Source organism: Leptinotarsa decemlineata, unplaced genomic scaffold, assembly GCF_025532065.1.
Source record: "Leptinotarsa decemlineata unplaced genomic scaffold, Ldec_3_MD MMD2_tig00026317_RagTag_RagTag, whole genome shotgun sequence".
Classification (NCBI taxonomy): Eukaryota; Metazoa; Arthropoda; class Insecta; order Coleoptera; family Chrysomelidae; genus Leptinotarsa; species Leptinotarsa decemlineata.
Window position 1 is genome coordinate 3,805,092 of NW_027412686.1, and position 21,297 is coordinate 3,826,388.

Here is a 21,297-nt window from a genome sequence, read left to right on the forward strand (position 1 = left end):
TTGTTTTGGTAGTTTTTTGAACAGAATGGAGTCGATATTATCTACTTTTCAACCGTTTTTGACAGCAATCTCAGCTCTCTGAAAATTACTTTCCAATACTGGAGTATTGAATAGTCTGAGAATCATACTATCGAATGCGGCTACTTCATGGTGGTAGGGGTGTGTGAAGAAATTGAATATGACAATATCTGTTCGAGATGGGTTGTGGAATAATCTCAGGGTGAATCCTATTCTGATGAAAATGTAAACAAGCTGCCTTTGGTAATTCTAATGAGTTGTTTCAGTTCTTGTTCTCAAATAATTCATACAGAATCGAGAAAAAGTACACGACGTGAAAATTATTATTACTGCTTGTAGTTCAAATATTTCTGTAACTTTCTGCGGGAGAGGTCGTTGATTAGAATATTTTCAAATCCATAATTACACCCCCTCAGAGCGGATATTGAAACAGCAATAACAGCGATTGAAGAAGCAATACTGATTCACAAAAAACTATACCGCCTGATCCATGATGTCCAAATGAAGATATACGTTGATTTAGAGCGAAAGAGAATAAAAATACATGAAATCATAGGAATGTGGAGTTGAGTAGATATGTCAACATGTGATATATTGTACATTTTTTTCATCGTTCAATGTTTTTAACGCAATATTTTCTGGTCATTACAGTACTTGTATGATTTGAATTAAATATATTTTAAGGAGTAATAATTTTTGGGAAAGAAAGTTTTTGGCTTTCTACTACTCCATCTTGATACAAAAAACAAGGATGAAGGAAACTTCCAAGGAAAGGAAAGAAGTAATCAATTTTAAAATAAGTAACTCTATACATGGATGTGTAGATCATGCAAAGAAGTAACTTTCAGACACGAACTGAAAGAAAGTCCTCCTGAAACAGCTACTTTCATATAAACATTGAATTACACGAAAGGAAAAAAATTATTTCGAAACAAATACTTTTATATGAACACTGAATTATACAGAAGATTCTTTTCTCTACTCAGTTTGTATTTCAAACATTCGTTGTGGAATAAAAATCAGATATCATTCACATGAGTTCTACTTTAAATGAATGGTAATTAAGATACTTGTCCCAAGGCTCTTCAGTACCAAATTGGATAACATTATAGAATGTTATAATTATAATATATAATAAATATATAACTATAATTCATGAATGAACTGTGTGTATTTTCTTTAATGTTAACCAATTTGGTACTGAAGAGCCCTGGGACAAGTGTCTTGAGGCGAAACATCGGTGTATACCAGTGAGGGTGACAGTGTTCCATGTAAGTGCAATTTATTACCATTCATTTAAAGTAGAACTCATGTGAATGATATCTGATTTTATTCCACAACGAATGTTTGAAATACAAAGTGAGTAGAGAAAAGTATCTTCTGTATAATTCAGTGTTCATATAAAAGTATTTGTTTCGAAAGAATTTTTTTTCTTTCGTGTGATTCAATGTTTATATAAAAGTAGCTGTTTCAGGAGGACTTTCTTCCAGTTTGTGTCTGAAAGTTACTCCTTTACATGATCTACACATCCATGTATAGAGTTTCTTATTTTAAAATTGATTACTTCCTTCCTTTCCTTGGAAGATTCCCTCATCCTTGTTGTTATATATTGGGTAACGTAGTGGACTGTTTTAATAGGTCTTTGAAAATTATCGAGTAGTTCGTTCTGTTCAGTGGTGCTAATGAATGAGAAATAACTAACAATAATAATGATATCAAAAAGAGAGAATTTAACGTGTCTGTGATTTCCTTACCTTGATTTTGGTCACAACGGCACTTGAGGAATCGGTGAATAGGGAGAGAGAGAGAGATAAGAAACTGCACTTTTCCAGTACAACTGGAAAAGTGCAGGAAAACTGCAGCACTTTCGGTTCTTTCTCCGGAATCGAACCTTTTTTCTATATGTTCTTCCTCTCGCGGCAGACAGAAAACCACAGTCTTCTCGCGATAAGAATATAAACAAAAAAAATGAAAACAAAAACTCTACTTAATCAGACAAACACACTATACAGGGAGGTGGTGACGATACATACCGCCCACCTAAAATGCCGAGGCATTTTATTGATTATTTTCGAGTGGTAAAGGGCAAAGCTTTACCACTGACCATTTGAGCAATCCAGTAGGAGTTTTTACTGAGGCAACGCGTATTATTCCGTCTGTCTGTTCCGTCTGTGCCCGTCGACCACACGGCCAAGTTGCCAACGTGAGGGAGGCATTGAGTCGTGCTTAATTAAAACCATCGTACCCAGTTCAATGTTAACAGTGGGATCAGTTCACTTGCCTCGCTGGAACAAGGTATGGAGATACTCTTTGCTCCATCGCGACCAGAAATTTTTATGTAAATGTTGAATCAACTGCCACCGTGATAGTCTATTCAACGTGACTTTGCCAATCTCTTCATCGGGGGAAGCATTCAGCGGTTCCAGAGTTAAAAAATGACCTGGAGTGAGAACGGACAGATCATTAGGGTCAGAGCTGATCGGACAGAGCGGCCTAGAATTCAAAACTGATTCTACTTGGACCAATAAAGTGTTAATTCTTCGTAGGTAAGAAGCTGATTTCCAAGGACTCTAGAGATGTGATTTTTAACTGACTTGATACCAGCCTCCCACAATCCACCGAAGTGAGGACTAGAAGGGGGGATAAAACTCCACTCGATTAGCTCTTGTTGAGCAGCAATATGAAAACCTTTGAGGATTCGAGAAGCTCCAATAAAATTAGTCCCGTTATCACTAAATATCTTTGTAACCCTACCACGTCGAGCAATCAAGCGCCGCAGAGCTGCCAAAAACGTCTCGGATGTCAAATCTGTCGCCAACTCTAAATGGAGTGCCTTAGTCGCAAAACACACGAAGAGGCAAATATAGGCATTGTGGGTTTTCGCACCACGATGTCGACCGAGAGTTATGGAATAGGGTCCGCCGAAATCGATGCCAATGCAAGAGAATGGTTTCATCTGTGACACGCGTAATGGAGGGAGGTTTCCCATTGAAGCTCGGGATGGAATGGGATTTTGTTTCCAGCATGTAAGGCACTTCGAAAGTTTCTTACGGATGGTGCGTTTCGCAGATAATATCCAGTATTTCTGGAGTAACATAAAATACAGAGTTTGGAAACCAGGGTGGAAATATTGGCAGTGTACACTTTCGATTATTAAGTCGGTTAACCGATGTTTGCTGGGTAATAATAACGGGTGTCTTTTGTCATAAGTGAGTTTGGAGTGTGTGAGACGACCACCTACTCTCAAGAGATCATTTGTGTCAAGAAAGAGATTCAACTTGCGGAGTGATTTCTCTAAAACTTTTCCACTGAGTAAGGAGGAGATTTCAGAGTGGAACACGTGAGATTGGATATGTTTAACTAGGGAGAGTGAAGCATGATGGAGATCTTCGAACGTGAGGTAAGACAACTTTCGTTAGGAAGGAGGAAGCTGACAATTATGAAGGAAACGCTTTACATAAACGACAATCCTTTGAATTTTGGTGAAGGAGGAATACTTTTCTAACAGGATATCGAAAAAATTACTTTCTCTTTGGGTGGACAAAACAGTTCTTTTTTTCTTCCAGGAGATATTCTGCATCTAACTCAGCGGAGCTAACCATGGAGGGCCAAAACGTCGAAGGTTGGCGAAGCCAAGAAGGCCCCGCCCACCATTGGGAATGATCTATTAGCTGGGATGGAAAAAGGCCTCGAGATGCACAATCAGCAGGGTTGTCTTTTGATGGAACGTAATGCCAAACTTCAGGGGAGAGCTTGTCTTGAATTCGACTTACGCGGTTACTCACGAAAGTTTTCCATTTATGAGGAGACGAACGTATCCATGACAAGGTTGTTGATGAGTCTGACCAGGCAAAAATATTGCTTACGGGAATTTGTTCGTCAAAAATCTTTATAACAAAAAAGAGGAGATCAGCTAGTAGAGAGGATTTTAAGAGGAGATACTTTGGATTTTGCGCATATCAGGCTAACGCGTATGTCATCCATAGTTTCATATCGACAGTATATAACGGCCGCATAACCATGGTCACTGGCATCAGCAAAGCCATGCAGGGTACAGGAAAAAGAAGAGATATGGAATAGAAAGCGAGGAACGCTAATGTTTGAGAGAATTGGAAGCTCATCCTTTATCCGATTCCAAATGCATGTCACTTCCGAAGGAGGATTTTCGTCCCAGCCTATTCCTAAGGTCCACAAATGTTGAATGAGCCTTTTTGCAAAAAGAGTAAGAGGACTAAGAAATCCCAAGGCGTCGAATATCCTGGCAATTTCGGAAAGTATATTTCGCTTGGAGCAAGGTACTGACTTGGAACATATAGTGAAAGAAAAATGATCAGCGGAAGCATTCCACTGTAAACCTAGAACCTTTACAGTTGAATCATTATTAAGATCAAGCGAGGTAGAGTTATCCGAAACTTCTTGGGCAAATAAAGAAGTGTGATTACTTTTCCATTTGTGAAGCACGAATCCTTCTCTTCTGAGCAACGAAATGAGTTGAGATTTGAGACTTTGAGCTTCTTGAACTGACTGGTAACTTGTCACGATGTCATCTACATAGGAGGAGGTTTTTATGGCTTCAACTGCCAAGGGGAATTCTTCACCTTCATCCTGAGCAAGCTGCAGAAGGGTTCTTATCGCAAGAAAAGGGGCCGAGCTCACTCCATAAGTGACAGTATTTAGAACGTATTTCTGAACTGGCTTGTTTGGAAAGAATCTCCATAGAATTTTCTGATACTTCCTATCCTGTATGGAAAGGAGAATTCGACGATACATTTGACGAATGTCTACCATGAGAGCGATAGAATTTATTCTGAAATTCAATAGGAGAGTAACCAAGTCACTCTGAAGCTTGGGTCCTATTAATAAAGTATCATTGAGTGATACCCCACCTGTGGTTTTCGCAGAAGCATCGAATACCACTCTCAGTTTGGTGGTAGCGCTTTCTGGTCGCAAAACACAATGATGTGGGATGAAATATTCATCAGCGTTATTGTATGTTTCTGTTATAGGTGACATATGGTGTTGAGAGAGATAATCCCGCATAAATTCGGAATACTGTTCTTTTAATGAAGGATTTCTATTCAATTTGAGTTAGAGAAGATGAAATCGTCGGAGAGCGAGTTCTAGAGAATTAGAGAATATAGGTGCATTGGCTCGAAAGGGAAGTGAGACTATATATCTGCCTGAGGCTGTTCGGGAGACAGTTTTAGAGAATATATCTTTGCAAACAGAATCTTCAGGAGAGGACTTACATATTCTTGGGACTTCCTCCAGTTCCCAAAAACGTTTGAGTGTAGAGTCGAGATAAGGATTACAAAAGCAATGTAAAGATGTGAGTAATTCCGAACTAGAAGGGTTGGGAATTGATCCCATGAGAATCCAACCAAAAATGGTATGAAATGCGTTGGGTTCGTTATGTTTCCCAGGCCGGCGACCACTATTTAGGATCAAAAAAAATATTTCGGCTCCTAGAAGAAGATCGATTTCATTGGAGATGTTGAAATGAGGGTCAGCAAACTTGAGGTTCGACAAATGAGACCAAGACATTGAGGTCATGACTAGGCATTTTATTACAAACCTTGGGCATTACGATGGCATTCAACTTGATAAGAGGTTTAGGGCTAGTGCACGGGCGAATCTGCAGGGAGACTGCTTTAGAAGCTGAGGAATTCATTTCATTTATACCTTGGATGGAAAGGGAAATATTGTGTTTTTGATTATATAATCCAAGACGATTGCAGCAACTTTGGCTTATAATATTGATTTGTGAACGTGAATCGAGGAGGGCACGAATTTGCTGATAGTCACCGCGGGCATCAAGAACTTCAATAAGAGCTGTTGATAAGAGTATGGTAGTATTCATGTTCGACGGTTGACATTGAGAATGAGTTGAGGGTTTGATGTTCGTGAAAGCAGAAGTAGCTTGATTTTGTGGTAGATTATCTCCTACAGGAGGCAGAGATGAGCTTTGATCTTGATGAAGTTGATTTATGGGAGGAGCGGTGATGCCAAAGTGTAACAAAGTATGATGTGTCTGCCCACAATCAAGACAGTGTGATTTTGAAGTGCAATCTTTTATCACATGTCTTGAACCGAGACAGTTGAAGCACCATCTTTTCGTTTTCACCATATTAAAGCGATCCTTAACATTCGAAGAGATGAATTGTGGACATTTGTAAATATGATGATTGCCATCACAAACTGAACAGATCACTTGTTTAACCTGGGCGTGAAACGATCTTCTGGGGGTAAAATTGGAAGATGAGTTTTGCAAATGTGTTCTGGCTTTAATATCGGGTTTAGGAATTTTCTTCTGTGTGCAATCGAAAGTTCTATCTAAGGTACTAGATTGTTTTAGCACGAAATCTCGAAGGTCATCAAATGTCGGTATGTCATCAGAACCAATTTCAATTTCGAATCGACCAACTGTATTTGAATCTAACCGCCGTACAAGCATATTAAAAAGCAAAAAGCTCCATTGGTCTGTAGGAAACCCTAAATTTTTCAGAGCTGCAATATTTTCTGTGAACGTGTCTACGAGTTTTCTGAGATTTTGAGAGGAAATATTATTATCAGGGATTCGAGGAGCATTTTCTAACTCGAGATAGTGAGCATTCGCAAGGAGTCTTTTGTTTTCGTAACGTTTTATGAAAGAATTGTATGCAACAATATAGTCTGCATCCGAGATAGGGTTACACTTCACAAGTGCTAACGGAGACTCCGACAGAGATGAGATTAGGTAATTGAATTTATCTATGTTTTTCAAAGAGGAGTTATCATGGACTAAACTGTTGAACATGTCAATAAAGGTTTTCCATTGCTTGAAATTGCCATCAAATTTAACAAGTTCGATTTTTGGCAATCTCACATGACTCATTTCGGGTGGACTTGGGTTGTTTACAACATCGACTGTATTGAATAATTGAGAAAAGGTAGATTTTGCTGCATAATAATGCTTGTAAAATCCTCTGAATAGAACTTTAAATTCCTCATTGTCATATTCATCCACTGAAATGAGGAGTGGCAAAAGAACTGCATTATGCTTTTCAAAGTCTTGATAAATATTTTCTAAGTGCGAACACATTGATTTAAATAGAGAATGAAGATCCACAGACGTTTTGGCAGCTTCTGCTATTTCAGCAATATCGCTCATACGGTCTATACAAATTTGTTGAAGAGCCCGACATTGTTTTATTTTATTCGCGTTAGCCGTCATCTTGAACTACCACTGAATTGCTAAATAACAAGCTTCAAAATAGCTTGCTAAATAATCGTACCGAACAAAATTATTCGATTACACCTCGTATATTGAGATTCAATATCTCACCTCTAGCAAAAAACTCCAAGTATTAAATATTTTTCAAAAAAAAAAAAAACAAGTAAAGATCGGATGTGAAATTAAAAAACAAAACGATAGAGAGGTATTCAACAGAACGTTGACTTCTTGGGTTTTTTGCCAACAGGAGAAAATTAAATGTATTTGTCTGAGAACTAAAGAGTCTGAACAAAACGAACAAACGAAAATTTTCAAGAATTTACAATATCCGGCTCGTATGGACCATGTTATATATTGGGTAACGTAGTGGACTGTTTTAATAGGTCTTTGAAAATTATCGAGTAGTTCGTTCTGTTCAGTGGTGCTAATGAATGAGAATTAACTAACAATAATAATGATATCAAAAAGAGAGAATTTAACGTGTCTGTGATTTCCTTACCTTGATTTTGATCACAACGGCACTTGAGGAATCGGTGAATAGAGAGAGAGAGAGAGAGAGATAAGAAACTGCACTTTTCCAGTACAACTGCAGTTTTCTCGAGCACTTTCGGTTCTTTCTCCGGAATCGAACCTTTTGTCTATATGTTCTTCCTCTCGCGGCAGACAGAAAACCACAGTCTTCTCGCGATAAGAATATAATCAAAAAAAAAATGAAAACAAAAACTCTACTCAATCAGACAAACACACTATACAGGGAGGTGGTGACGATACACCAATTCCAATTTGAGTAATATATAAAAAAGGTTAGTAATAATGCCAGTCTATCAACAGTATTATTTCAGTGTCTCGTCTGGCAGATTATTTCTGATAAAGATATAATCATTACCTTCTTCAGATTATACATGAATTAACTGTTATGAGAAAATAAGTATAGCCGAGGCACCAGTCAATCTAACAATAATACTGATGATCTTCAAACATGACTCAAACTCTAACGGAAGCACCAAACTCTTACGACCACTATTACAATCTCCATGCAATCATTGTTCACTGTGGTTCTGGCGTTGAATCTGGTCATTATTATGTCTTGGTCAAAGACGAAACGGACGCGTCACGAAGTGTTCTGGCGATGTATTGAATTTATTGGAGCCTCTGGAAACCCCCTTAGTTCTATTTGATGGAAGAGAGGACTGGCACATCAAGATCTTCAGATGATGTGGTGCTGCAGGTTTCATTAATTCATGATTTATATTTTGGAAGTGTTATTTCTGGATTCTTGTTAAGTTAATAATTGCTGACAAAATAAATTCAGAATCAAGAGGTATTCTACACTATGATCATTGTTTATATTCATATTGACATTCATATCGCTAACAATAATAGTGAAATATGACTTTATTGACGGTTTTGTTATCGAGCATTCAAAGAGTGAATTATTGTTCTCGGGAACGTTGAGCTGGTAATTGATATGATTATTATAGTTTGCTTCAAAGAATGCTAACCTATACAACTTGAAATATGGAATAATATTGTTTTGAATTAAAAATTTTACTTTTCATGCCACTGTTTTATTGGGCAAAATTTCCTGCACTATCATCAGTCTGCTGAGTCTGTAACTCCCGGCTTTTTCATTCCTTTCCTGTAGCCTCGTAAAATCGAGAGAGCAGTAGCATGTGCTGTAATAGATTGTAAATTACAACCTTTTGTCACTGTTCCAGTCTAAAAGCTCCCCTTACTTTGTTTCAGCCCAACCCCTCCTACCAGTTCGGCTTCGATGTGAAAGATGATTTGTACACGAACTATCAGAACAGAAAGGAACAGAGAGAAGGCAACAAAATTACAGGAAGTTATTCGGTGGTAGACTCCGATGGATTCATCCGCACGGTTTCATACACGGCTGATCCCAAAGAAGGATTCAAAGCTGAGGTGAGTTCCGAGATATGGGTCGGACAGATATTGGAATTAGTTTGCTTGGAGATGCGATGCACAAAAATGTTTTTGAACGTCCGATTCGGTGATATGAAAGGACTTTGAGGATTTTGTTCGAAATGGGTGGATGAACTGGAATTGAAAGAAATTGATGAGTAATCTGAATAAAAAAAAATCAGTTCTGTTGACATGAGAATGGATGAGATGATTGAGAGTCACATTTACTATCCGATATTCTTTTGGGAGAAAGTTATACATATTTTCAGATATTTTGATCCTGTTAATGACTATTCATCAAGTCTGTTATTTATTCACGGTGTAAATATCCATGTTCCGGCTGGAAAATGTACGTAAATAGAATGCATATCCCAAAAAATTCCGAAATCTCTGAAGAAACGAAGATTAGACACATTCATGGAAAAATTATACCTTGAAATTGTGAGAGGTATATTTTCAGGACAGATTTGTTTTTGGAAACAAAATTTTCTTGGATTTCACTTCTCCAACTCCATGTAAAAAATTATGAAAACCTCCAAAGTAAAGAAGAAAGCAATTGAGTTCAGAATGAATTCTATGAACATTTTACCTCCTCTTTCTTTTACATTTCATGAATTCCGTTGCAATTCACTGAACTTCAATAGAACAGAAGACATTTTCTCTCATTTCAAATTCTAATATTGAAATACTGGTTCAAACATGGAATTTCAACTTTTCATCATATATCAAACTTCTGCTCTCAGATAAAGTTATGAACTGAAGGAAATTAGGAAAACATTATTTTTAATTCGTCTTTCAATCGTCTGCGACGTACCCGCCAAACTTATTCATCAAATAATTTGCATTCATATAAAATTGCATACTTTCGATGTCATTAAATCAAATATAAAACTCAAGTTCCGCTCCCAATGCCGGAAAAAAACTTGATTCCATTGAAATATGCAGTTAGACAATTGAATACTTCAAATTTGATGAGAACGAAATTAGTTTTTACACTTTTCTCGTAAAAGTTTTTTGTTTTCGCTTTCTTTCATTCTAACACTAAAGTATTTTAACAAATGTTCACAAAGAGGCGTCCCATTCTAGTCTAGATAAACTATCACTGAATGAAACAATCGAAAATTCTTGAACACGTACTGATAATTCCTGATTTTATGTCATACCCTTAAATGATATCAACCCAGATTTGTGGGGCCATCCACCGGAATGATTTCCAATTGGTAATTGGAGTTGAAGTGAATCATGTTACACGGTATGTTCCGAAACTGATTATATAGACACATTAGAAAGTTTATGCACATTCCACATTCCATTTTCTATATTCATGTCGTTATTTCGAGAAGAAAATGACATAGGTGGCTCACATGGATGACGTTGAGAAAATTAAACGGATGAACCGAATTTAACCGGAGTATAAATTCGGTAGATTCGGATTGTTATTCAAGAAATTCTTCCAATTTTACAATATGTGGTGATTTCTTCTCTGATATGAATGTTTCTCACGTGATAAGATACTCTGAAGAATGTTCGCTATCTATTTTGTGATAATTCATTTTACAAATTTGCTCAAAATAATCAATAAATTCTACACAAGATGGGTGAGCCAAATAATGTTTGAGTTCTCATTAGAAACCACTCTTGTTTATGTTTCGTACTGACAAGTGTTTGTACTCAATAGAATAGAAAATAATGGATCGGATTGGAATGGAATGGAATGGAATGGAATGGAATGGAATGGAATGGAATGGAATGGAATGGAATGGAATGGAATGGAATGGAATGGAATGGAATGGAATGGAATGGAATGGAATGGAATGGAATGGAATGGAATGGAATGGAATGGAATGGAATGGAATGGAATGGAATGGAATGGAATGGAATGGAATGGAATGGAATGGAATGGAATGGAATGGAATGGAATGGAATGGAATGGAATGGAATGGAATGGAATGGAATGGAATGGAATGGAATGGAATGGAATGGAATGGAATGGAATGGAATGGAATGGAATGGAATGGAATGGAATGGAATGGAATGGAATGGAATGGAATGGAATGGAATGGAATGGAATGGAATGGAATGGAATGGAATGGAATGGAATGGAATGGAATGGAATGGAATGGAATGGAATGGAATGGAATGGAATGGAATGGAATGGAATGGAATGGAATGGAATGGAATGGAATGGAATAGAATAGAATAGGTTTATTAACTACGTTAAATTTTCATATTTGTAGCATGTCAAGGCTTTCTTAAATAAACATAATTTGTAAAAATATTAAGGAACGGAGGGGTTGCCTACTTACAGATATAAATAAAAAAATATACACCCATGATAACAGGTGTATTTACAGACTACCACAGTACAATCGATACCGGTGAGTATATTTCATCTCGAGTAGACATAGCTGACGTGAACTGTCCTGAAATGATCGTAGTATTCCGAGACTGAGTAAAAACATTGGTTGAGTAGCATTTTCTTGATGGCTCTTTTGAATTTGGTGATACTACGCTCTTTAAAGTTATTTGGCAGAGATTTGAAAAGCTTGTAATCAACAGAATCAATTTTTGATCTGTTGAAACGGCATGTTCTCACCTTGTCCGCATTTCTCGTGAAGTGTTGGTGTATGCCAGACTATTTCTCTAGCAACTGAGCATTTTTTCTGATTTCCAGTAGCGCCTGATAAATATATAATGTTTGGCAACGGCATGATATGTAATTTTTTGAATAATGGTCTACAGTGCTCCCGGAAACCTGAGCTTGCCAGTATTCTCACAGTTTCTTTCTGTAATTTGAAAATTATCATCGAACCAGGAGAGTTCTCCCAAAGAACAACACCGTTGCTGATGTGTGAGTGGAATAACGCAAAATACGTCATTTTTGGAATCTCACCGCTTCTGATGTTTTGCAATTTATGAAGGATATATATTGCACTAGATAGTTTATTTGCGAGAAGATCTGTATGTTGATGCCAAGATAAAGTACTGTCGAGAATAATGCCAAGTAATTTCACACTTTTGTTAGCTGAACCTACAGTTATGAACTCAAAATTTTGAGTTTTGTCACTGTTCAACTTCAATTTATTTATTAGAAACCAAGTGTTGGCTTGATTTCCAACTTCTTCCATCACTTGTGGAATGTTAGATGTTGATTGAGTGCTATATATCAAAATTGTGTCATCTGCATAGAGAATGTCCTTATAGGGAGACATGAAATTACATGTCATTAACATGAATAACAAAGACCAGGGGCCCAAGTATTGAACCTTGTGTAACACCGTGCTCAACAGGTTCAAAATTTGATGTAACATTATTACACGAAACCGCCTGATACCTTTTGAAAGGTATGGTATATGAGTGACAGAGATACCCCTCTAACTCCATAATAACACAATTTTTTTAGAAGTATACTGTGTAATACACGATCAAAAGCCGTAGACAAGTCGAAAAGCGTTATGGCAGTGTGCACACCCTTCTCGAATCCTTCAACAATAGATCCAACAACATCAAAGACAGCTAGAGAAGTAGAACGATTTTTGCGAAACCCACTTGACCCTCGACTCTCGAACTAATGATACAGACGCTTTCTCATTATTATTTCAACGACTTTGGAAAAAATAGAGATGATAGATATGGGCCTGTAATTGTCCACGAAACATGGGTAACCCTTCTTGAAAACTGGAATTACTTTCGCATATTTGAAAGCGTCAGAAAAAACATCTTCTTCAAATATGAGGTTGACCAGTCCTGTAAACGGCGAAATTATAATATGTAGGGTTTTCCTGATGATACGAGCGTTCAAATTTTAGGCATCTAAACAGTTTGAAGATTTCAAACAATTATTCGCGCTCATAATATCTTGTTCGGTGACGGGACCGAGAAAAAAGGAACTACAACATTTCTTCGAAATTAATTGATCCATTGATCCATTTCCATCTGAGGTAAAGATTTAATGGTGGTATCCGCAATATTAACAAAAAAATTGTTGAAATTCTCGGGAGATATCAGGGGTGTTTTTGAAACAGCCTTTGTTTTGTTACGTTCATAATTTATTATCCACCAACATGCGGATGATCTATTTCTAGAAGAGATAATAAATTCATCGTATGCCCGTTTTTTACTCAATGTTATCCGTTGATGATATTCTTTTCGAGTTTTTTGTACAAATTTATATCGAAAGGGTCTTTATTGCTATCTGCGATAACTTTGATACTCATCAATGACTTTCTGAAAGATTTAAGAGAATCATCAAACCAACACACCAGGGATGTTTGTTTATGAGCTGCAACTCTTTTTTGAGGAAAACACTCAAAAACTTGAATAGACATCAGTTATGTGAGATGCTAATACATTAACCTCTTGATTGTGCTGAGAAATTTCCCACTTTATTTCTAAGAGTGATTCTTTGAGTTTTCTCAAACCTATTTGTGTAATTCTCCTTTTATATGAACAGTTTTGGCTGGTTTTGAAATTTTTATGAATCATAATATATTGAGCTTTATGGTTCGCTATGCAGGGTTCAAAAATACCTGTGCGATAGATTCGTCATCAAGGTTCGTTAAGATATTATCTATCTGACTGAAAGAAGCTGCTGTGATTTTTGTTCCCTCATTTATGGTGATTTTTAGTCCAAAGGAAGATAATAAAGTTCGAAATCCACTCAGGATATTGGAGTTAATTTGAAGTTGATATTGAAATCACTCATTATTATTATATCAGTTGAAGCTTTGACAATGGTAGAAAGTAGATTTTCAAAATTCACAAAAAACAATTCGACGACGCCCTTGCCTAATCTATAGACAACAATGATTGTTACTCTCGGTTCGAACAAATCGAACAAACCACAGAATTCCGAATTAGTTTCGCTGTTGAAAGAAGTTAAATCTATATAATTGAAATCAAGGTATTTTTTTCACAAATAAGGCCGTGCCACCATGGATCCCCTTTTCTCTACAAAATTGACTAGTAAGAACATATCCATCCAGACATACTCTGCCTATTTCTGCCCCCCTCAGCCAAAGTTCTGAAACACCTATTACGACGAATTGCTGATCAAATGTAAAAGAATTCAATATATTAACCAAATTTTTAAAATTGCTGCAAAAGGAATCTTTTTTCTTTCCTTCTATTGCTGATTAACGAAAAAACAGATTTTAAACAGATTTGAATTTGAAGCCTCTTACCACGGATCCTTGTGACCAAATAGCTGGATTGTGAGTAGCATCCAATTGGTCCATTGGGAAAGATACTTTTAAAGATACAGGTACATTCGTTTCCATTCTATGGTTCGCAAACAAAATGTATATCCGAAGAAGTTGTCTTCAAGTAATCTCTCAAGTTAACGGAATCCATTCCAGTCTCGATATGAGATACATGGACATGTTCCATGCGCGGTACAGTTTTGATAACTGTATTATCTTTTTTTCCATAAATTGGTTTATATTTATTTTATGTTGGTAGTTTCTATTGAAGAGATTCATTTGGGGAATTCTTTCTGTTCCACTTCTTCACCAGATTAATGAATGGAATTTGGAGTGTTTGTATCGATCGTGACATATGGCGACTGAAGTGATGCATGAAGATTCCGGTTCAGATTCCGTTTCAATTGCATAATCAGGTCCTCTTGCTCTTGGGTCTTTTTCTCGAGGTGATAGGTCAATTTTGACAAAGTATCAAGTTCCTTCTACTAATTCTGGTAACTTGAGTCGACTTCACATTGTGCATTCAAGTCCTTTTCACATATTATATTTACTTCACTTGCACTAAGTTTTTTCACATAATCAGTCAATGGTCCATTGCTCACAGTTATTGGTAGCTTGAAGATGAGAAAAATATCAATCAGTTATTTTTTTTTCAACTTACTAAGCTCTGCAGTTAACGTAGCATGTTCCAATTGATTCATGGTGACTGTAATATTTCTACTTACAATCAATATTGTAGTGAAACCAATTTACCAAAAAAATTTATAAGTTTATCATATATTTTCGATCTGATATCCATTCAACAGTTAACCTCCGAAAACGATTGTGGATACTAATAATTGAAACGCCTTTAGATAATCTTGTTTCAAATCTGTTTTAATTTTTCAAATTTTGTTACTTGTTTCCATTTTTAATCATTTTCATTTCCTTTTCGCGATGTCGCCATTTTCATTATCCATCTCGATTATTTTATTTGTTTTATTTTATTTTCATTTTCACGTCTCATTGCCTAATATGATTTATATTTCAGATATTGCTATTTTATTCATTTCTTGCATAGATATCGAAACATATTAGACAATGGAAGTCCGAACTAGTAAAATTCACCATGCAACTACTTTCAAACAAACGTTCATCAGCCACTGTTGGGGGCTTGAACATTGATATGGGTCTCACTTGAAACCCTACAGAAAAAAGAATGGTTTGTGGGAACTGGATTCGTTTTTTTCAAACGTCATTCAGAGGTTGCAAAAAAGAAAGCAATACATTTGCATGCTGTGAAACTGAATGAGAACATCGTTGAGGATAATTTCTCAAGTGGTCTGAAGAATTCTATGAGGTGCACGTATTGAACAAGTCCCATGTATATGATTCATATATAATACGAGTAAAAATGAAAATGTTCGCAGGCTCACTTCACATAAGCAGCCTCAAGTACAGATTAACAGTAGAATTTCTAATATTTACAGGATAACAAAACGAAATGCTGAAAATATAACTATTGCGTCGTGTAGGAACGCCATCAGAAACGCCGCCAAAGATTTTGATAGAGGGTGAAAGACAGAAACCGAAATGGTCAAATCGATTAGGCACCTCTTGGGTGGCTAATCGAATGACCAAAGTCAACATGAATACCGAAACATATATCAAATGGATGGGAGCATTCAGTTTTCTTGATTTGACCAACATGAACGAACTGAATTTCAGTTGAGTAATATTTTCAGCAGAGCATGACCAAAGACTGCGATACTTGTGAATGGATTCCAAGCTACCTATATACATGATTTCAACCAAAATATTATCAACGGTGCCGATGAAACAAAATCAAACTGGTGAAAAATTCTTGATTAAAAATAAATCAAAGAAACAAACTATCTAGAATGAGATGTCACCTTTCAAGAAAATATAGAAAAATCATAGATCACATCGAATGGCAGTAATAATGTGGTATAACCTTTCTTTTTTCTTTCAGAAACGGTGAAAACCTGCAAATGCAATGATTTTTTCTCAGGCAACCATATTTTGCTGATGGGTTTTCGAAAATGCTACTGAATAAGATCACAATAAGACAGTAGAAGTTTCATGAAATTGATCTGAAATTAAATATTTCTTTCATTGATCCCAAATCAAATGGAGGTCATTCGATTCGACTACCTCATATAATCAAGTTCATTCAGTTGAAATATACAATTGCAATTGATTTGAGCCTTTGATAATTTGATAAGATCTCGAGACGGTATATCGTGTGAATTTGTTTTGAATCAACAAACATGAAATTGTCTTCTTGAAAGCACAATTTTCAAAATCATGAAATGGCATGCATTCTGATTGACTGAACTTTGTGTACGAGGGATATATGTTAAGATTATCTTCAGGTTGACGATAGTCGTGTCACTGAGTGTTCTGGCGATGTATTGAATTTATTGGAGCCTCTGGTGATACCCTACATTTTGTTTCATGAAAGAGAGGACATCTTCATATGATGTGGTGCTTCAGGTTTTTCCGGGTTTTCCTGCAGCTGAAAAAGCAAATGCGCCACTGGAATCAATGAAGTCGCCCCGGGGCACCAATTAATTTTTGTTGTTGTTTTATACTTTCATGATTTGTATTTTGGAAGTGTTTTTTCGGAAAATGAAAACGATAATACAAACTTGTAAATGCATTATTGGGACTAATGTGGAATATCTCAAAATCATCAAAATGTATCTATCGGTTGTGTAGGTTAAGTTTATTTCATTGCTGTAAAACTTTGTGAAAGCTGTGTAACTTTCAGTTTTTTCACCGTATTCATGCACTGATGAAAAATATATCTTTTGTTTCAGTAACGAACGAATTGGTGCTGTATCCATCATTTCTTAATATCTATGAACCTAACCTAAATACCAAAATCATTATTTGACATTATCGTCTGTATAGTTTGTACTTGTGAATAACTGTGCTCATAATTATTTGGCCAAAATATCAGTTTTTTATATCTATGGAAATATTTTACCTAAAAGATCTTCAGCCAAAAGATATATCATTCTATCATTACTTGGTTGGAAGTTTCCCTGGGCCTTCACATATGGTTTAATGAATCATGAACTCTAACACCCATGGCCACCTCGCTCGTCCGAAATGAATCTCTCAGATTATTTTCTCTGGGGACACCTTTAAGTGTTGGTATACAAAACTGCTATTCAAAGTGAAGGGGATTTATGGAATAAAATCATTAATGCATGTGACATAATAAAAAATACGCCAGATATCTTCAGAAAAGTGCGAAATTCAATGATGAGGCGGCTAGACGGTTGTATTAAAGCCAATGGAGGCTATTTCCAACACTTAATTTAGTGCAATTCGTCAGTCTAGATGTTAATGTAATTTGATATTTGTTGTTATTGTTACATAATTTGTAATGAAAAATTGTGATAATAATAACTTCTAAAAGAAACAATTAATTCCCCATATTATTAATGTGTCCAAGGATGTGCAATTAGGTCGACTTTTTTTTCTTGAAAACTAAGCAAGATACGAAACATATTTAAGAGACAAAAAAGTTGTATTTCTAATTGCTCAATCTAGAGAAATAATATAAATTGCACAAAAGTCAGTGGCGTACATTTTTAAGTCAAAAATATTCGTTGAAATCCCGCTCGAGACGCCACTGGACTTAATAAATTGAATCACATTCTGGCTTCTCAATGTTATAAATACCATTGCCAAATTACAACAAAATTGGGTGAAGGATATTTAAGATATTCACGAATAACTTTTTTTGTTATTTTTATTTCAACACCCTGTATCTTGAAAACGAAGGATTTGCGGACCCATGTTTATCTGAACATTTCGTCTTGAAATTACCTGAAGAATCGTCTGTTGAGTTTATGGTACATACTTAATTAACATCCTGTATACTGGGGAAGTTTGGAATTGGATATATCCCATGGTTGTTTCAGTGCTTGTTTATATTTCGGTGGATAATTTTGGTTATCTGTTGAGAGAACTGGGAAGTTTTTGGGAAAAGTATTTGAAATCCAATATGAATCCATTTCATTTTCATTCGTACACGTACCAAATGCTTTTCCAGACGAAAGATTTTTACTTCACTCGAACTCGATAATCAAAACAAAATGATATTGTGATGAAAATTATCATCTTCTCAACAATTCATATGACTACTCGTATAGTCAACAACATAGCTTTTACTGGTGACGGGTGATCATTAATAGGCGAATTGATGTGGACGTTTCCTTATTCAGTTCAAAAATACATCCCATACCTCTCGGGCAGATGTCTTTCGGAATATTTCATTGAAAATTCAAAACATTTCTGGCTTGAATGATTTCAAGTGGAATTTAACGATTACTCATTCTTCAACCGAATTTCCGGAAATGGGAACTTTTAAGATTCCTTAATGATACTATATTTTATGTTATCGATCACACCATTGAAAAGATTATGAATTCGACATCTAGTACAGAACTTCTGTGGGTTTAAGAGAGTAAATTTATATTGGTTTTGCGGATTATTGAAAGTCGTCATTAATTTAAAATGTCTCGTTATGTTAGATAGACAATGACTTGAACTTTTATTAGAGGTATATAAGTTTTTTTGGAGGTATCTTTCTGTTTTTATTTATGATTTCTATCATTGATTAGCCTCTTGGTTTTGAAAATTTTCATTTATTTGAATTATTTTGTTTCACATCCGATAGATAGACAATTTTATGTATATTGAACATAGTTTTGTTAGTAAAAATCCAACAACGGAACATTTTCGAAGTGATGTTTGTACTTGTTCTCGAGTAATATTCGTAAAAAGTATTTTTTCTTGAAACCGAAATATCATATTCTATAATAATGAAAATAATGATGATATTGATAATGATAAATGAGCAGGGATGACCACTGATACCTGAGGTATTTAGTGAGTTGCGTGACCACTTACCCGGGCAACTGGTGCAAGACCGGCCTAGGAGCCCTAAGGCTAATTCCACACACACCGATTGTGGACGGCCGATTTTATACAGGTCGTCCAAATTCCAATAGTGAACCACATGTGGCAACGGGACCTTGCACACACGCCGACCGGTGATCGTCGTCGGTAAAATACCGGTGAGCAGCCGTCCACTGCCACTGTATCGCCGGCAGTACCGGGAAGTAGTGGCGTACATGACTAAATACAATCTTGCATATTCACCGGTTTTTTTACCGACCATTCCAGTCTCGAATGCTCGGTGAAATTGAAGTTACTACGCATTAATTTCGTTTTGGTAGTGCGTGCTGATTACGACAACAAAGCAACTGATTGTTTTACCGATAAAAATCCAGTGAGTGTGCAAGCACCCGCCACCAATAAAATATCGGCCGATTTTAAACTGGCCGTCCAAAATCGGTGTGTGTGCAACTAGCGTAAGAGTGCTATATTACCATCTATGGCACTCTTACGGTATTGACGAGACACCCTAGGCTCCGGGGGATATTAAAACCGTTGTGGGGAACGAGAAGTGCCGAATTTATTGAAAGTATTCGTTCCCCACCCTCAGGCTCATACAAGCTAATAAGCATGATCTCTCTTGACCACCAGAGCAAAACAATATTTTTTGAGAAGTTTTCAGTTCCTGGCGAGACAAATATTGTCAGAAAAGATGAGGATAATTGGATAAAATATCGATATTTTCTCTTCGAACTCCGCGAACTCTATCCAGATCGCTCTGTCATGATGATTGTTCTGATTACTGGAATCCTTGGTGGAATGATACCCTCTCTACTCTCGAATCTTAAAGTCATACCGGTTTGCCGCACTAAGGCAGAAATCTCAGCCGCACACATGCAGAAGTCTGTCTGTCATTCTTGGCTCACTGCGCTTGCTCCGGGCATGATTTTCGGACCCAAAGATCACTTACCTCATGGTGTGGGGAGTGGTCATTGGTTGATAATGCTGGCACGCCCTCCCGAATGTATCGGGGCTTCGGGGGATAGGGCCTGACCAGTGCACACTACGGTGAAAAAAAAGAGCAGGGATGGTCACTGATATCTGAGGTCTTTGGTGAGTTGCGCGACCACTTACCCGGCCAACTGGTGCAAGACTGGACCGGTAGCCTAGGAGCACCTGGGAAGGAAAACATTATTATTTCTGCCGCGCCGGTCGTGGGTCTACAGGATTAAAACCCGGTAGACTCAAAACTTGGTTCCTGAGAATCATGGAAGGGGCATCGTCCAATCGCTTTCCAAATCGGAAGAACGATATCCCGGCCTTGCAGTTCAGAAAACTGAACGGCGGGTACACAAGATGAAGTCTAAGATCACGTCGACGAGACAACACGCGTTTTATATCTAATGTGTGATGGATTACAGGGCGGCCAACAGGCCTTTTACACTCGCAATGCGACGAATAGCTACCAAACTATGACGTATCCATCACACTTTGGGTCAAGGCGTGCTGCTGGCCACCAAACAGCACTGCCTTGATATAATACAAATGCTTGTGACTGCCTAAAAGTCACTAGTGAGTCAAGCGAGAAGTATTGGGGTAAACTTAAGGTTCTACGAGAACTCCAGCCCTAGCGCAGTATGACACCCAAACAGGGTGGGTCACTTCCAGAAGAGGTGTATTTTAGGACGATTCTCCCAGTGCCCTTTTCTACTGTATCTCACTATTGCCATTATCCCTTGTACACAGAAATACTCGAGGGTATAACTGTGGTACCCACGGAAACAGGTGGCAGAAGGTCAATCATTTGTTTTATATGGATGATCTGAAAATTTGTGCCTCTGGAGTAAAGAATTTCCATCAGTCCTTGAGGGTGGTTGAAGAGCTATCGGTACAACTTTTGGGATAGAAAATGTGCAATGGTTCATCTCAAAAGAGGACGATGCGGAGACTACGGAGAGGATGTGCAGTTCGTAGATGGAAACATCATACGAACGAACCATTTGGATTCCGGAGAGACGTATA

General features: G+C 36.9%; 1 protein-coding gene across 1 annotated transcript in view; it reads left to right on the forward strand.

The window, feature by feature from the left end:
- Cpr66D (Cuticular protein 66D) overlaps positions 1 to 21,297 on the forward strand; it is an 89,183-nt gene that overhangs the window by 46,278 nt on the left and 21,608 nt on the right. Inside the window, exon 3 of the mRNA XM_074181882.1 lies at positions 8,978 to 9,157. Within this exon, the coding sequence (XP_074037983.1) occupies positions 8,978 to 9,157 (180 nt within the window). The remainder of the gene's footprint in view (positions 1 to 8,977; positions 9,158 to 21,297) is intronic.